This window comes from Hemicordylus capensis, chromosome 4, assembly GCF_027244095.1.
Source record: "Hemicordylus capensis ecotype Gifberg chromosome 4, rHemCap1.1.pri, whole genome shotgun sequence".
NCBI lineage: Eukaryota > Metazoa > Chordata > Lepidosauria > Squamata > Cordylidae > Hemicordylus > Hemicordylus capensis.
The window spans coordinates 280,674,227-280,690,457 of NC_069660.1; the positions used below are offsets into that span (position 1 = coordinate 280,674,227).

The 16,231-nt window shown below is 44.5% G+C and overlaps 1 protein-coding gene across 6 annotated transcripts in view; it reads left to right on the top strand.

Moving 5' to 3' along the window:
- The window catches only part of SLC26A7 (solute carrier family 26 member 7), a 127,845-nt gene that overhangs the window by 29,568 nt on the left and 82,046 nt on the right, over nt 1–16,231 (top strand). For 5 of the 6 annotated variants that reach the window (XM_053251063.1, XM_053251069.1, XM_053251064.1 and 2 more), the window contains one exon: nt 15,298–15,408. In XM_053251063.1, coding sequence (XP_053107038.1) covers nt 15,298–15,408 — 111 coding nt within the window. Of the gene's footprint in view, nt 1–8,809; nt 8,889–15,297; nt 15,409–16,231 lie in introns of those variants that run through there. The other variant, XM_053251068.1, reaches the window with a different exon arrangement.

A 16,231-nucleotide genomic window follows, 5' to 3' on the forward strand; every position in this document is an offset into this window, starting at 1 on the left:
TTAGATAACATGGTTTTTGACTTTTGGTTTTGGCTAGTTGTTTTCTGGAAGCAAGGGTGAAGGTGGAGGGAAAGAGCTGGTTGCCTGGTGAATGCTGAGTGTGTCAGGATCAAGACAACGGGGCCCAGCATTTTGGCCGAAAGGGAAGCTGGTTGAAGACTTCCTTATTTATTTGCCACATCTTCTGCTACAAAATGCCACAGCTTGAGGATGTATTACTAGGTATGGCCGTGGACTGGAAATGACCTTTCAAGCATGAATGCCACTGAATGGGGATAAAAAGAACTCGATGAACCTAAAGAACTTGATAAACTTGGGGAACCTGCTCATTAGAGATCTTGTACTGGCTCCAGCACAGTTCTTGAAAACAGCTACAAAGGCAGCTGTGATATCATAAATTTCTGCTGCAGAATAAATGGCACAATTGTGAGTGCAAAGTGTGTAGAACCAGAGATTGCGTGAATACTAGTGATGGAACTGTAATGGAGACCACAGATTACAACAGTGATAAATTGTGTTGCTTTGTAATGCTTAGGTTCTGAAGCTATGAACTATAGTCACATGCTGATATTGCAAGGTTCAGCAAAGGAAATTTATAAGATGGGACATCCCTATAACCTGCATAATAGCTTCAAGAGTTTAGTGTGCTGAGACTTTGCTTGTTGCCAGCCTCACTGATTAAAGCTTTAATTAATTAATAGCACAAGTTAATTGATTGAACTTCACAACTCTACTTATAATTCATCAGTGATTCCCTAAACAGCCATCTGACCAGATGTTCTGGCTTAAGGTCAGGCAGATTTTACGATGATCAATGCTTTCCAAGTTTTATTCTACTTATATCACAACCACTTTCTCCAAGACTGTGGCCAGAAGTGCCAGGTTGAGAAGCTGGTCTTAATCCTCAAGTTCCCTGGAGGCTGATGATTTTTAATAACCTAGCTTTCACTAGCCCCCCTTTCCCCCAAGGCCATAAAAATGCCTCTTTAACTCCAGTTGCACAGTATAATTGAAAAGAAGAACAAAAGGCATTAGTGCTCTTGAAGCAATGTTAGCTAAGAAAGGATCTGAGCCATAGGCTGTGGGACGATGCCCATCTATTACCTAAGGTAGCTCTAAATCTTGTACTTGGCTTGTGGGTTTTTCAGAAAGCCAAGGAACTTCAGACTTCATGAGCTGGCAAAAAATGTAGAATTTGGCAATCTTTCTTAGGCTGCTGGTGCACATGCTTGAAACTTGTACTTAAAAGCCAGAGAAACGGATCATGTATCTCCAGGAGAGTTACATCCAGCAGCTTCTGAAACTCCCGAAGGCTAAGCAAAACAGTCACCCTTGAAAGGAACATTCGTTGTAGATGCTAGCATTGAGGCGTTCTGATCTTGCAATGCACCATCCAGAGAAAGACATATTTACATTCCACTGAAATCAGTTGGTTTTATATGTTTAAGTGCAAAGCGTTTCCCACATGTACATATGATACTTCTATCCTGACTTTCTGGCAAAACTTAATGCACATGAGGTTCTCAGGAAATCTTGCATCTTGGTACAAGGCCAAATGCAATTTCATCACCCCTAGGTTATCCTATCTCCTACACATTCAAAGTGCAATAGAATAAATCCCACAATTTTGTTCAAAATAGAAAGTATAATACAGGGATGTGAATTAAAACTCCCTACACCTCCTTAGCCCTGGCCATCAAAAACTTCCCAAGCAAGAAGGAGGCTTTGGGAGACACAAGAGCCCAGTGGTAGAAGATGTACAGAAGATCCCAGGTTGAATCTCCCATTCAAGAATCTCAAGCAACAAAGCTGGGAAAGACTCATCTTCCTGACACCTGGGAGAGCCATTGCCAGACAAAGTAGACAATATTGGGTTAGATAGACAGAGTCTGTTCTGGTATAAGACAGCTCCCTAGATTCAGAAGCCATTCCTATGGTGTTTCCTGAAAATATGCAGATACAGAATTCGATGAGCCTTCAGGGAAAATGAAGTGCAAGGATTTTCCTGTTTGGACATAGCATATGACTGGTAAGCTAGTGAGACTGTCAGCAGTTGATCTTAAAAGTTGTGAAGGATTGATTCTGTTCTGCCTCTGATTTTGTTTATTTATTTATTCAAAATATTAATATACCGCCTGATATATACATCTCTAGGCAGTGTACAAAATTTAAAACAATACAGAAAAGTAAAAACAGATTAAAAATCCATAAAACTAAATAAAAACAATTGCATAAAGCAAGTTGTTAAAACAAATGATTAAAATTAATTCCAGTTAAAAGCCTGTGCGAACAGGTGCATCTTGAGAGTCTTCCTGGAAACAAACAGAGAAGGAGATTCTCTAATTTCAACAGGGAGCATATTCCAAAGCCCCCAGGCAGCCACAGAGAAAGCCTAGTCCCAAGTCGCCACTAAACAAGCCAGCGGCAACCTTAACCAGACCTCTCCAGAAGATCGTAGTAGGTGACAGGGCTCATTACAAAGAAGGCGCTCCCTTACATACCCTAAGCCCAAGCTCTTAGGGCTTTATAGGTAATTAAAAGCACTTTGTATTTCGCCCAGAAATGTATCGGCAGCCAGTGCAGTTTTTAAAATTTGTGTTATGTGGTCCCTTCAGGTTGCCCGAGAGACCAATCTGGCTGCTGCATTGTGTACCAATTGTCGTTTCTGGACTACATACAAAGGCGCCCCCACATAGAGCACATTGCAGTTGTCAAGCCTGGATGTTATTAATATGATATTAATATGCATATCAATAAAATTAATATGATTTTAATATGCAGTGGGGTTCATGAAGAAGAAGAAGCTCTCTTAAATACTATGGGCCCAAGCCGTCCAGGGCTTTATAGGTAATAACCAGCACTTTGTATTTTACCTGGAAACCAATTGGCAGCCAATCTAATTCTCTTAAATTAGGAGTAATGTGGTCTCTACAGGTGGCCCCGGAGACCAACCTGGCTGCCTCATTCTTCACCAGTTGCAGTTTCTGAACTACGTACAAAGGCTACCCAATGTAGAGCACATTGCAGTTCTCAAGCCTGGATGTTACCAGCATATGCACCACTGTTTTAAGGTGATTTGTCTCGAGAAATGGGTGTAGCTAGTGTATCAGCTGAAGCTAATAAAAAGCACTCCTGGCCACTGCCTCAACCTGAGATATCAGAGAAAAGTTTGGGTCTAGAAGTACTCCCAGTCTGCATACCTGATCTTTCAGGTAGAGTGTAACCCCATCCAGGACAGGCAGATCTAAAACATCTCTCAGGTCCTGACCTTCCACAGTCAGTACCTCCATCTTATTTGGATTCAATTTCAGTTTGTTATCCCTCATCCAGCCCATTACCGTCTCCAGGCAGGCATTTAGGGAAGATATGCCATTTCCTGATGAGGTTGACATCGAGACATAGGTCTGGGTGTCATTAGCATATTGATAACGCCCTGCACCAAATGTCCTGATGATCTCTCCCAGCGGTTTCATGTAGATGTTAAAGAACATGGGAGCCTTGTGGAACTCCACACTTTAGTTCTTGCTTTGCAGAACACCAGTCTCCAAGTGACACCATCTGGAATCTACCAGAGAGGTAGGAATGGAACCACTGTAAAACAGTGTCACTCAATCCCAGCTCCCATGGGCTACCCAGAAGGATACTATGGTCAATGGTATTGAAAGCCACAGAGAGATCCAAAAGGACAAAGAGTCACACTCCCTCTGTTGACAGCCAGTTGGAGATCATCTATCAGGCTAACCAAGGCAGTCTCAACCCCTTAGCCCACACAAAAGCTGGTTTGAAATGGGTCTAGATAATCTACATCATCCAAAACTGTGTGGAGCTGAGAGGCCACCATTTGAGAGGCTCAATCACCTTGCCCAACCATAGAAGATTAGAAACAGGTCTGTAATTAGCTAACCCTGAGAGATCCAATGAAGGTTTCTTCAAAAGTAGCCAAATAGCCTTCTTCAGACAAGGAGGCATCCTGCCCTCCCTCAGAGAAGCATTTATAATATTTATAGCATTTATAATAATATTTACCAGACCATCTCTGATAATGTGACTACCAGATGAAATAAGCCAAGTTGGGTGGAGGGTCAAGAGAACAGGTTGTGGAATGCATAGTCCAAAGCTATACCTGTTTGTCCACATCTGCACGAGTAAAAAACTGCAAGTGATCAAATTCAATCCTATAAGAGGAGTTGCTAGACACCTCTACAATAGACTCAGAAATATCTGTGGAGTCTAGTTAGGCTTGAATAAAAGTGAGTGACAATGGTTCCAAGTTCAAATTCAAGAGGGAGAAGGTACATACTAGCCCCCTCACGACCCTAGATAACTCAGCTGGATGTGAATTTGCAGAAGCAATGCAGGCAGAAAAGTACCGCTTCTTTGCCGCTTCTTTGGTAGCTTCTTTGCCACTACCAAAGCATAGATCTTCAAATGTGCTCTGTATTGTGACCTATCAAATTCACGCTGAGTCTTCCTCCACTTGCGCTCTAGTTGTCTACCTCACTGCTTCAGCTCCCGTAGTTCATCTGAATACCGCAGGGGCTTTTTAAAAAGCAGGTTGGAGAGGACGCTTAGGAGCAATTGTGTCTACTGCTCTAGTGAGTTCATTATTCCATGTTTGCACGAGAGCATTGACAGAATTACTAGCAGAGCCAACTCTGAAGCCTTCCAAGGCTTCTTAGAATCTTATTGGATCCAATAACCTCCTTGGGTAGACCAGACTAATAGATCCTTCACCGCTGCAGAGGTGGATTGTGGTTACAAGTCCTACCTTAACCAGATGGCGATCCGTCCATGACAATGGGGAGAGACAGGAGTGCCCACCCATGGAACACCACCCTGATCAGAGCAAAAGACCAAATTGAGTGTGTGACCAGCATCATGCATTGGTCCCGAAACCACTTGGGATAGGCCCATAGTTGTCATGGCCGGTATGGGCTCCTAGCTGCTCCTGACAACCCAGACCCAAACTGAACATTGAAGTTGCCCACCAACAACACCCTGGGCCACTCCAATGCCAAATCTGCAACCTGGTCGGTTAAGGACTCCATTTGGCAGTGGGGTGATTGGTACAGCAGAAGTGATTGGTACAGCAGAAGTCCCAGTCTATCCTTGGTCCTAGAATTAGGTGCACACATTCAATATAGACCAATTCCCTGACAGGGATTCTGGTAAAGGAAATGATATTCTTAGACCACTGCCACACCACCTCCCCACCCACATCCTCTCACCTGCTCCACCATGGAGTAACCCACTGGGAGAAACTGGGACCACTAGCCTCCCCTAACCAGGTCTCCATGATACATACCAGGTCAACTCCTTCATCCATAATCAAGTCATGGGCAACTTCAGGTTTATTTTGAACCAACCTTGCATTACAGAGTAATAAGGTGAGTTTCTGTGGGTTGTTGGCACTGCTCTTCAAGGTCAAAGAGGTGGTAGGCCTGCTGGAAGGGGAAACAGCAATTGAATTTCTGAATTCCCTTCCCCTGTAATGGCCCACTGACCTACCAACACCATATCTTTGGCGATTCCCCCACCACCACTGGAATAACTTCTCCAGCATCATCCTCCATCTCTGGTTGTCCCCCAAGACACATACCTGTACCAGGCCTAACTAATTACTAACAACAGTGTCGTGAGCGGGAGTCTTCCTTCCAGGAGTCCAAAACAATAAGTTGGCCCCAGCCCCTTTTTGTACTGAGAGGAGGTGGTTGCTCCCAGCCCAGCCATATCCGTGCAGTATTGCATGGCTCTGGTGTGGTGGGGCCTCTCCATGGGAAAAGCTCTGGAAATGATGACCTGTCTCAGCATTCCTTGCACACACCTCCCATCATCCCCCGCACACCATCCCATCCCCTGCTGGGTTTGTACAGGGCTCAGCTTCCCATAAAGGGGGCTCCTCCCACACCAAAGCTGTGCAGTACTGTACAGAAGCAGCTGCATTGGGAGGGGCTGCTACCTATCCGTATTAAGGGAATGGTGCAACCTATTTGGATTTGGCCATGCTGAAGCACAAGCCTAGTTATTTATTTATCCATCCATCCATGCATCCATATTATAAACCACCTCACATATCTCCTAAGGATATATGTAAGGAAGTACAGCAATAAAATAAAACACAATAAAATAAAAAAATAAAACAATAAAATAAAACAATTTAAAAAATATTAAAAACAGATTTAACAAAAGGCCTGAGGAAATGTTGTTGTTGTTGTTGTTTGTTTTGCTCTATTAAAAATGATATACTACTTTACAAACAAAAAGAGTTTTCAAAGTAGTTTACTTAGCAAAAGGAATAAGAAAATGGTTCCCTGTCCTAAAGGGCTTGCAGTCTAAACAGAAAAACAAGGGAGGCACCAGCAACAGCGGTCAAGAGGGATGCTATGCTAGACTGAACGGGGACTATTGCTCTCCCCATGCTACTGCAAATATAACAAACCCTCGACTTTAAAAGCCACCATTTCACTCTATTGACAGGAGTATACATACACACACATTTTTTTCCTTCATATTTGTGTGTGTGTGTGTGTATACTCTCTCTCTCTCTTTCTCTCTCTCTCTCTCTCTCTCTCTCTCTCTCTCTCTCTCTCTCTCTCTCTCTCACCACTAAAGAAAAGAATGGCTCTGAATATATTCATAGGTTCTTTCATGGGATGAAACAAAATACAAAACTGATAAAAGAACAATTTTAATAATTGGGTGTTGCCACTCAATATGACTGCATTGTACTTTCAGCCCAAGGAAAGTGTAAGTGTTGCCAGTCACATAGTTCTTTTGTTTAGTCTTCTTTCCCCCCACACTAGGTAGTTGTGATGTGAAAAAACAACAACCAACCCTCACACAATGGAGAACTATTCCTGTGCTACAGAAAGCCCATGCACTGGGACATCTCTAAGTACTATATTGCCTTAAGAGATGTTCAACATAGTATATTGTCAATGTTCTGATCAGAAGACAGTTCTGTATTTGCTATGGTGATGAACAGATGGATTTCCTTGTACCCTAGACCTGCAGATGTATGCATCGGGACACTTTCCATGCCACACAGAAATTTGTGGGTCAATGTTTTGGAGGCAGCTAACTCCTCAAGGCGCCTCCATCATCTCCCTTCTTGCATATGCATGCCTGTTCTAAACAACCAAGTATGCAAGTGGAGTCTGATTTAAACCAGTCTCTCTGCTCCTGCCAGCTTTCAGCTTCAGGACCAACACTGCCTCATTCTTACAGTTCTGTTTTATTTACTTTTTAAAAATGAAGTCAATTTGGCTTTGAGCTGGATATACTGCTCTCCGTAAAAATTCTCAGAGCAGAGACTCTAACATTAACAAAAGGTAACTATATTGTCTTTCACGTATTACAATGATCATCATGTCCTCTGTTACGGGAGGGCTGGAGCCAGCATCAGATTCTTCAGATGACTGGGCAGAAAGCTCTCCAAGTACATTCTTCCAAGAAGTACAAGTAACTCGTTGCCTAGGTTTTGTACATGCTTACTGTAAAACTTCATTCATCTGAAACATCCTAGCAATAAGTAGATGTTGAAAACCAAACATCAAATATCAGGATGCCATTCTGTTGTATCTGTGGTATGCTTGCATTTGACAAACTGTGTGCAGTTTGGTCACTCCCTCTCTAGGTCTACTATAGCATATCAATATATTTTTTTAAAGATACTATTAATGTAATAGACAAAAATAGACAATATCTCAAAAAGGGAATAGAAGCACTGGAAGAGGTACGGGGGAAAAGGTTATTAAGTACAGCGCTCTCAAGCTCCTCGGAGGAAGAGAGGGATAGAAGTGGGAAAATAAATAAATAAGGTGCTCAGATAGTTAGAGCAAGGCTGGGCAGACTTAAAGCTTTCAGGACTTACTGCTTTTTTATCAGAACCTTGGGAGCTAGCAGCATGAAATAGCAGCTCTGGGAGGTGAAGCCAGACACAAAATGGCAACTTGTACAAAAATGTATTGTGCCAGAATAAGGAATCTGAACGTTTTGATTGTTTTAGTGGTGTTTTTAGAATATTGTTTTAAAATTTTAAACCGTGTTTTAAATTTTTTGCTTTTAAATTTTCTGTTTTTGTTGTTAATTAATGTTTGACTGTTTTTAATTGTTGTGAACCGCCCTGAGACCTTGGGTTAGGGCGGTATAAAAATGCATTAAATTAATTAATTAATTAATTAATTAAATAAAACCACTGACTTCTGGAAGGATTTTGCTGCAGGACCAGGGGGGGAGCAAGAGAGGCTGCTTTGTGGGGGAAGAAACTGGAGATAAATTATGGGGAGAGAAACAAAAAGCAACCTCAAGTACCCAAAGAGAGAGAGGTTAAAATGGTGTGGCCAGCCAATCAAATTTGCAGTACTGGCTGGAAGGGAAGGGAGGGAGAAGCAAGCAAGTAGGCCCAAGGCCTGGAGAGTTACTTCCGATAAGCCTGGGAGCTACCAGAAGCTCTCAAGCTATTTAATGCTTACACCTGGGTTAGAGTATCTGACTCATGCTTTGGAGTGGGTTGTAGGGATGTGCCCAAATAGTCTTCGGCACCAGCGGGGGTAGTACTTTAAGGACGGGGGAGGGTGTACTCACCCCCCCGCCTCGTTTCCCCCGCCGGCGCTCTCCAAATTTCAAGCCCCTCAGGGCGGCAGCGTTCCTCCCTGCCGCCACATTCCCCCCGTCGGCCGGAAGTGGCCGGAAGTTGCGAGCGCGCGTGCGCCTGTCGTGCGCACCCGCCTGTCTGACGTGTGCATGTGCGCACAACGGGCACACGCACACTCACAGCTTCCGGCCACTTCCGGCTGATGGGGGGAACGGGGCGGCAGGGAGGAACGCTGCCACCCTGAGGGGCTTGAAATTCGGAGAGCGCCGGCAGGGAAAACGCGGCGGGGGGGGTGAGTACACCCTCCCCCGCCCTTAAAGTACTACCCTTGCTGGTGCCAAAGCACCGAATCCTGCCCCAGCTTCGAAACGTTTCGGAGGCCTTTACAATGGCCTCCGAAACGTTTCGGGCACAAGCCTAGTGGGTTAGTGTTTTTATTTTAGAAAAAGTGACTTGGGCAGGACAGCTCTTTCAGTAGTGGTGGGGAATAGAAGTTTGGACATTGGCAGGCCAGCATGCCGTTACAGGGGAAGGGAGTCCAGTAATTTAATTACTGTTTTCCCTTCCAGCTGCCCTGTCAGCTCTCAGGCCTTGGGGAGTAGTTCCAACTCCCCACTAAACCTAAGATCGAATCAATCCATGCTTTGATCATGGATGAAGGAGCTGACCTGGCTTGTATAACTGAATCCTGGTTGGGAGAGGCTAGTGGTCCTGAGTGGGCCCAACTCCCCCTCCCCAGGATACTCTGTTGTTGAGCAGGTTAGGGGAAGTGGGCGGTGTGTGTGTGTGTGTGTGTGTGTGTGTGGTGGCTGTGGTGTATATGAATAACATCTCCCTTACCAGGATATCTGCGAGATAATTGACATATATTGAGTGTGTGTACCTTAAGCTGGGGACTCGGGATAGACTGGGGATTCTGTTGGTGTACTGCCCACCGCTCTTCCTAACAGACTCCCTAACTGAGCTGATGGAACTGGTTGCTGAGTTGGTCTTGGAGTCACTCAGGCTTTTGGTTCCGTGTGATTCAACGTCCACTTTGGGGCTGGCTTGTCTGGTGCTGCTCAGGAGTTCATACCGGCCATGACAACTATGGGCCTATTCCAGTTAGTCCTAGGACCTACACATGTTGCTGGTCACATGCTGGATTTGGACTTTTGCTCAGATCAGGGAGGTGTTCTGGGGGTTGGGTCTCCTATAGTCTCCCTATTGTCAGGGACAGACCACTTTCTGGTTAAAGTTGGTTTCACAGTCACATCTGACCCTTGCAGCGGTGGTAGACCTGTTAGAATAGTCTGCCTGAGGAAGACGTTGGATCCAGTAGGATTCCAATGGGTCTGAGGTGGGTTTGGATTTGGTTCTGCTGGTGATTCTGTTGATGCCCTGGTGGATATTTGGAACAGAGAACTTACCAGGGCAATAGACATGATTGTTCCTAAGCATCCTCTCTGACCCGCTTCAAAATTAGCTCCATGGTATATGGAAGAGCTACGGGAGCTGAAGCCACAAGGTAGACAACTGGAGCACAAATGGAGGAGGACTAATCTTGAATTCAATAAGACACAGCATAGAACCCATCTGAAGGCCTATGATGTGGCAATACGTGCAGCAAGGAAGTGATTTTATTCTGCACGTATTGCATCTGCAAGTTCTTGTCCAGCAGAGCTGTTCTGGATTGTTAGGGATTCAGTTCAATCCCTTCTGTTTTACATCTGTTTCCGGAAACAATGTCTCACTGTGACACATTCAGTGAGTTCTTTGCAGATAAAATCTCTCACATTTGGGCTGATCTGGACTCCAATATTTCTGCAGGACCAGTTGGGGTTGGGGGTGCCCAGCAATCCCTATTGCAAGATTAGATTGGATCAGTTTCAGTTTGTGACTCCTGCGGATGCGGACAAGCTGCTTGGAGCTGTATGACCTACCATCTGTTATTTGGATCCTTGCCCAAAATGGCTGATTTAATCTTGCATGGAGGTTGTTGGTAGGGATGTCTGGACCAGTCCGGCAGTCCGGTGCTCCGGTCCGGGGGTTCAGGGTCGAACCGAACCACCACCACCCCGGTTCCGTTGGACCGGAACTGGACCACTGGGTCCGGTCCGGCTGGTCCGCTAATTTTCTTTATTTTTTTTTTTTAAATAAAGTATATTTAAAATACCTTTAGCCCCTTCGGGGGGCTTGCTGAGGCTGTGGGTGGTGGTCCATGCAGGTTCCCTCTCCCCCTCCCGGCCATCCTTATCACCGCCGCGGCCTGCCGTGGCCTGCTGCGGCCGGGTAATTGACCACTTTTGGCCCTTTCGGGCCTCCGTATAAGCGAGTGGCTGCCATTTTGGCGGCCGCTGCACATGCACCAATGCCCTCTGTGAGGCCATGGCCTCGCAGAGGGCATTAGCACATGCGTGGTGGCCACACGCTCATACGGAGGCCTGAAAGGGCCAAAAATGGTCAATTACCAGGCCGCAGCGGTGATAAGGATGGTTGGCGGGTGGAGAGGGAACCCGCGCAGGCACCCCCCGTGGCCTCAGCAAGCCCCCAGAAGGGGCTAAACGTATTTTAAATATACTTTAATTTAAATAAAAAATAAAGAAAATTAGCAGACCGTTCTGGGACTGGACCAGGGGGCAGGTTCGATGGGGGGCCGGACCGAACCGGGCCAGCCGGTTCCATGCACACCCCTAGTTGTTGGAGCTGTCCAAGTAGATATCATTAATACCTCACTGAGGAAGGGCAGAATGTGATCTTGTTTAAAGGAGGCGGTAGTTAGACTTCTTCCTAAGAAGCCTACTCTGGATCCCCTGGTGATAAATAATTATAGGCCAGTCTCCAACCTCCATGGTTGTATAAAATGATTAAGAGTGTGGTGGATGACCAGCTCCAAGTGGTCTTGGAGGAAACTGATTATCTAGACCCATTTCAAACCAGCTTTAGAGCGGGCTGTGGGGTTGAGATGGTCTTGGTCATCCTAATAGATGATCTTTGCCAGTATATTGACGGAGGGAGTATGACTCTGCTGGTAATTTTGGATCTCTCAGCAGCTTTGCCTGAGGGATTTGGGGATGCACTGTTTTACAGTGGTCCGCTCCTGTGTTTCAGGTAGATTTCAGATGGTGGCACTTGATGACAGTTGCTCTTCAAAATGGGAGCTACTATTTGGAGTCCCTCAAGGCTCTATTCTGTCACCAGTGATTTTTAACATCTACATAAACTGCTGGGTGAGGTCGACGGGTGATTTGGTGCTGGGTGTTATCAATATGCTGAAGGCACCCAAATCTATTTGTCATCAATATCAGGAAATGGTATTAGGCCCTTAAATGCCTGCCTAAGGGCAGCAATGGGCTGGATGAGGGATAATAAACTGAAGCTGAATCCAAGCAAGATGGAGGCGCTTATTGTTGGGGGTCGTAATCTGCAAGACAGAATAGAACTTCCTGTTCTGGACGAAGTTGCACTCCCCCGGAAAGAACAGGTTCATAGCTTGGGAGTGCTCTTTGACCCAGGTCTCACCCTTGTGCCTCAGGTTGAGGCTGTGGCCAGGAGTGCCTTTAACCAGCTGCGAATGATGCAATAATTGTGCTTGTTCCATGATGCGAATGATCTGAAAACAGTGGTACACCAGCTGGTAACCTCCAGGTTAGACTATTGCAATGTGCTTTATGTAGGGCTGCCTTTGTTCATAGTTCAGAAACTTCAGTTAGTTCAAAATATGACAGCCAGATTGGTCTCTGGGGTATCCCAGAGAAACCACATTATGCCTGTTCTTTAAGAGTTGCACTGGCTGGTTTCTTGGCAAAATACAAAGTGCTGGTTATTCCCTTTATAGATTGGTCTGAGAGAGCAACTTTCTCAATAAAATCCCTGCTGCTCATTGAGATAAGCAGGAGGGGTCCGTCTTCAGGTGCCACCGCTTCATCTGTTGGTGACCTGGTACAGGGCCTTCTCAGTTCTTGCCCCTAGGTTATGGAACACGTTTTCCATGGATATGAGAATATTATCTTCCTTGGAAGCCTTCAGTAGACCCTTAAACTGGCTTTTAATGACATCTAGTTTTAATTTTACTTTTAATCTGCTTTTAATCTGTTGGGGAAAGTTGAAGGAAAGAGAAGGAGAGGACAACAAGCAGCAAGGTGCATGGACTCAATTACAACAACAATGAATGCACCACTGAGAGACCTTAAAGGCCAAGTTGAAGACAGATCATCCTGGAGAGAATCTATCTATGTGGTCACTAAGAGTCAACACCGACTTGATGGCACTTAATCAATCAGTCAATCAATGATTTTAATTATGTATTTTTGATTTTAGTGTAAACTGCCCTGAGCTACTTTAGGAAGAGCGGTATATAAATCAAATAAATAAATAAATAAAATATGATACTGGCTTATAAAATTATAAACCATATACAAATAGAGATGAAATATTATCTGACTCACAAAATATTAGATATCGGAGCTATCTGCATGAACGTTTGGGAGGAGGGCAAGGGAGAAGGCTGTGAAACTTATCTCCCCCTCCCGCAATGATCCCCCAAATGTTGCTGGGAGCATGAACTGTATTCCCAGACAAACTGCGCTAGGCAGTGTAGACCTCCAGAGGCCAGAGCAACGCGTCCCAGCCTCCAGGTATTCCACAATGCACCGTGTGACAAGTGTGGTGCATTGGGGAATTTCCCTGTCAGATGTTTGCTCTAGGCGCCCAACTCTGTGTCTCCTCGGGCTTTGTGTAACCTGAGGAGACACACGATCCCAGCAGCTGTGTTAAAGGAGCCCTTGCTCCCTTAACCTCGGCTAAGAGGCAGTCTTAAAAGTGAGGTTTGGCTGGTTGGGAGCATGCTGATCCACACTGATCCCGGTGCTCCACACAAGCAGCCTAATCTAGTCTGTTCGTGAGAACAGCCTCATTGGCTGAGCCAATGAAATGAACTGATGTTAGTTTTAGGACAAATGTGAGGAAGTTTTCTTCTCACAAGAATCTAGGCATCAAAGGAAACATGACACTCAGTTATGTGAATGTTTTCTCCAAGATTCAGGTTTTTTGTTCTTGGTTTGTTTCAACTGAGAACAGGCTTGTTTCAAGGCACAAAATTACCAAAACTCCTGGAACTGAAGCCCTCACCACCACCTTGGACCATCATTCCACCCCCATCTGGAGGAATCTGCCCTTTGCCTTCATAAAAAAGGGTAACGCAGCTGACCTTTATGCCCAACCCTTTAGATCTCCAGGAATGGCTTGGCATGGGGCTTTGAAACTGTAAGACAGGATGACAGGACTCTGTGTATTCCAGTCAGATACCAGTTTTTTAAATTCCCTAGCTGCAGCCCTAATCTTGCCCTCTGCTGGTGACCCAGTAATCTACCACCTGAAGTGACTGCCTCACCGTGCCTCATGGAAGGGCCACCCCTGCTTTTTGCAAATTGCTAGTGCGATTTAAAAAACGAAATATTGATGGCATGCCATAAGGCACGATACAGTCAAAGAAATGCTCCCTGCCCCCGCAGTCCCACTGAGCATTTTCCAAGTTCTTTAAGCATATGCCCAAATGTCACCTTTTGAAGTCAATGGCACTCAGTGTGTAACTTTTTGACTGGGTTGTAACCATAATGCCTAAATACTGGGCAATGAGGTTGTAACCCCTTGTTAATTATTACCTAGTTTTCTCATGTTGCACTGACTTGAAATAAGCCAGAGTGAGAGGATAATCCATGTTATTAAACCTATTTTAAAAGTCAAGTATGATTATGCCCTATTTTGGTGGGATTTGTGGATATTATCCAGCAAGAACAATTTGAAAATACTCATGTCTGTGCAGGTTTTACACTGGTGAACGTTTTTCTGGAATTACTCTGGGGTGTGTAGGAGATACGTTTAAGGTTTCTTTCTTTCTTTTCGGAGTAGTCTTCCTTTTCCTGACATGAAATCCCCTTGTTCCTATCAAAATGGTTAACCCCAAGCCAATTTAAGTTGTGATTCGGTTCATGGCAGGATTTATTACTTGTACACCGCCCAGAGCCTCCAGATGGGGCAGTTTATAAATGTAATAAATAAATAAATTATAATAGATTGCTTTGATGGCATTGCATTATTATAAGGGTGCCTGTTCCTGTCTGGCAAGGATGCAAATGTTCTTAAACCCGATGCAAACTGCCTTGCTGCACCTGGCTGCTACTCATGTGGGAAACAGCTGCCTCTGCCTTTTTAGAAGAATTCTCACCTGTCCCTGCATGCTGGAAAGAACTGAAGGGCTGGCTCACCCATACATTTCCTAGAAAGAAAAGACTGTCATACTTGCAGCAATAGCCCTATGCCAGAGTTTGACAAGGCGCTATGCATTTAAAAATCTTCTTAGGTATTAAGAGAATCTAAAGAAAGTTTTATGTAGGGTAACACAAAGCTACAGTAGCATCCAGTTTACCCAGGAAAAAAACATCACATTGAAGGCTGCAGACCTGACTCAAGTCTCCATGGGGAATAATGGAAATAGCACCTCTAAAAACCAGAGGCATGCACACACCAAGAACCAACATGCAAAAACATACAGAAACACAAAGCCAGGATAAAAAGACCTCTGGAACGCATAAGCAGCACACATCAAGCTAACTTCCCTCACTTCCCCAATGCATGAAAAATGGCTGCACAATGGATCTCTGACTGCAACTAGGCAATTGCATATTATATTATCTTGTAATTCTCATTTGCTTCCTCTATAGGGCTTGCATTTGCTGTTCTGTCTTCAGTGCACCCTGTTTTTGGTTTATATGGATCTCTCTTCCCTGCTATTATTTATGCCATATTTGGAATGGGACGCCATGTTGCCACAGGTAAGCGCAACTCAAATCCTTGCAGCGCAATACTGAAAACCTAACAGGTTTATTGGTTGACTGTCTTAGTATTACGTTCTGTTATGATGTTGCCTAATGGTATATGGAAATATCAGCCTATTCTTCTGTAGAAGGGCAGAATCCTAGGGTACAATTCAGCAAGCGCCCTTTCAGATAGGGTGCTAAGTCTGGGACTGCCACATTTTGTTCATTCACTCTTTAAAGGGGATCACACAACACCAAAAACAGTTGTCCCACTGTTTTTCCCTGTGTTTACATCGTCACAGTTCTTAAAGCAGAAAAACAGACTTTTTGGAGAGCAAGACTGGAACAGCACATAATGTAGACTGTTTTTAGTGCTGCTATTTTGTCTTTTTTCAGAGGCCTGGATTCCTTCAGGGACATTTGAAGGGGCCCAGTTCCATTGCCACAGCTCTTTACTTCTGTGCCTGAGCACACCTTTCTTTTTCTTTTGGTTTCCTTGGATTGCTTTCTAGTTTCTAACACTGGAGTGTGTGTGTGTGTGTGTGTGTGTGTGTTTTAAAGGCTATATTTTTCTTTTTTCTTCTTCCAAAAAATTGATTCTTTTGCAAAACAATACTATATTATATTACCGTTTTAATGGGTGTTATTCAAATTCAGTCAAAAGGTGGGGAGAACTGTGGAGTAAAACTGCAAGTTAGGTTAAAAAGCAGGGCGGAGGGAAAGTGCACAGAATATGTGGAAAGAAGGTGGGCCAGTGTTTGATCAGGGAATAGAGAAACACCAAAAACCAAAAGGAGTTATAAATCAGTATGTCATGTTGTGTAACATGTAAACTCAC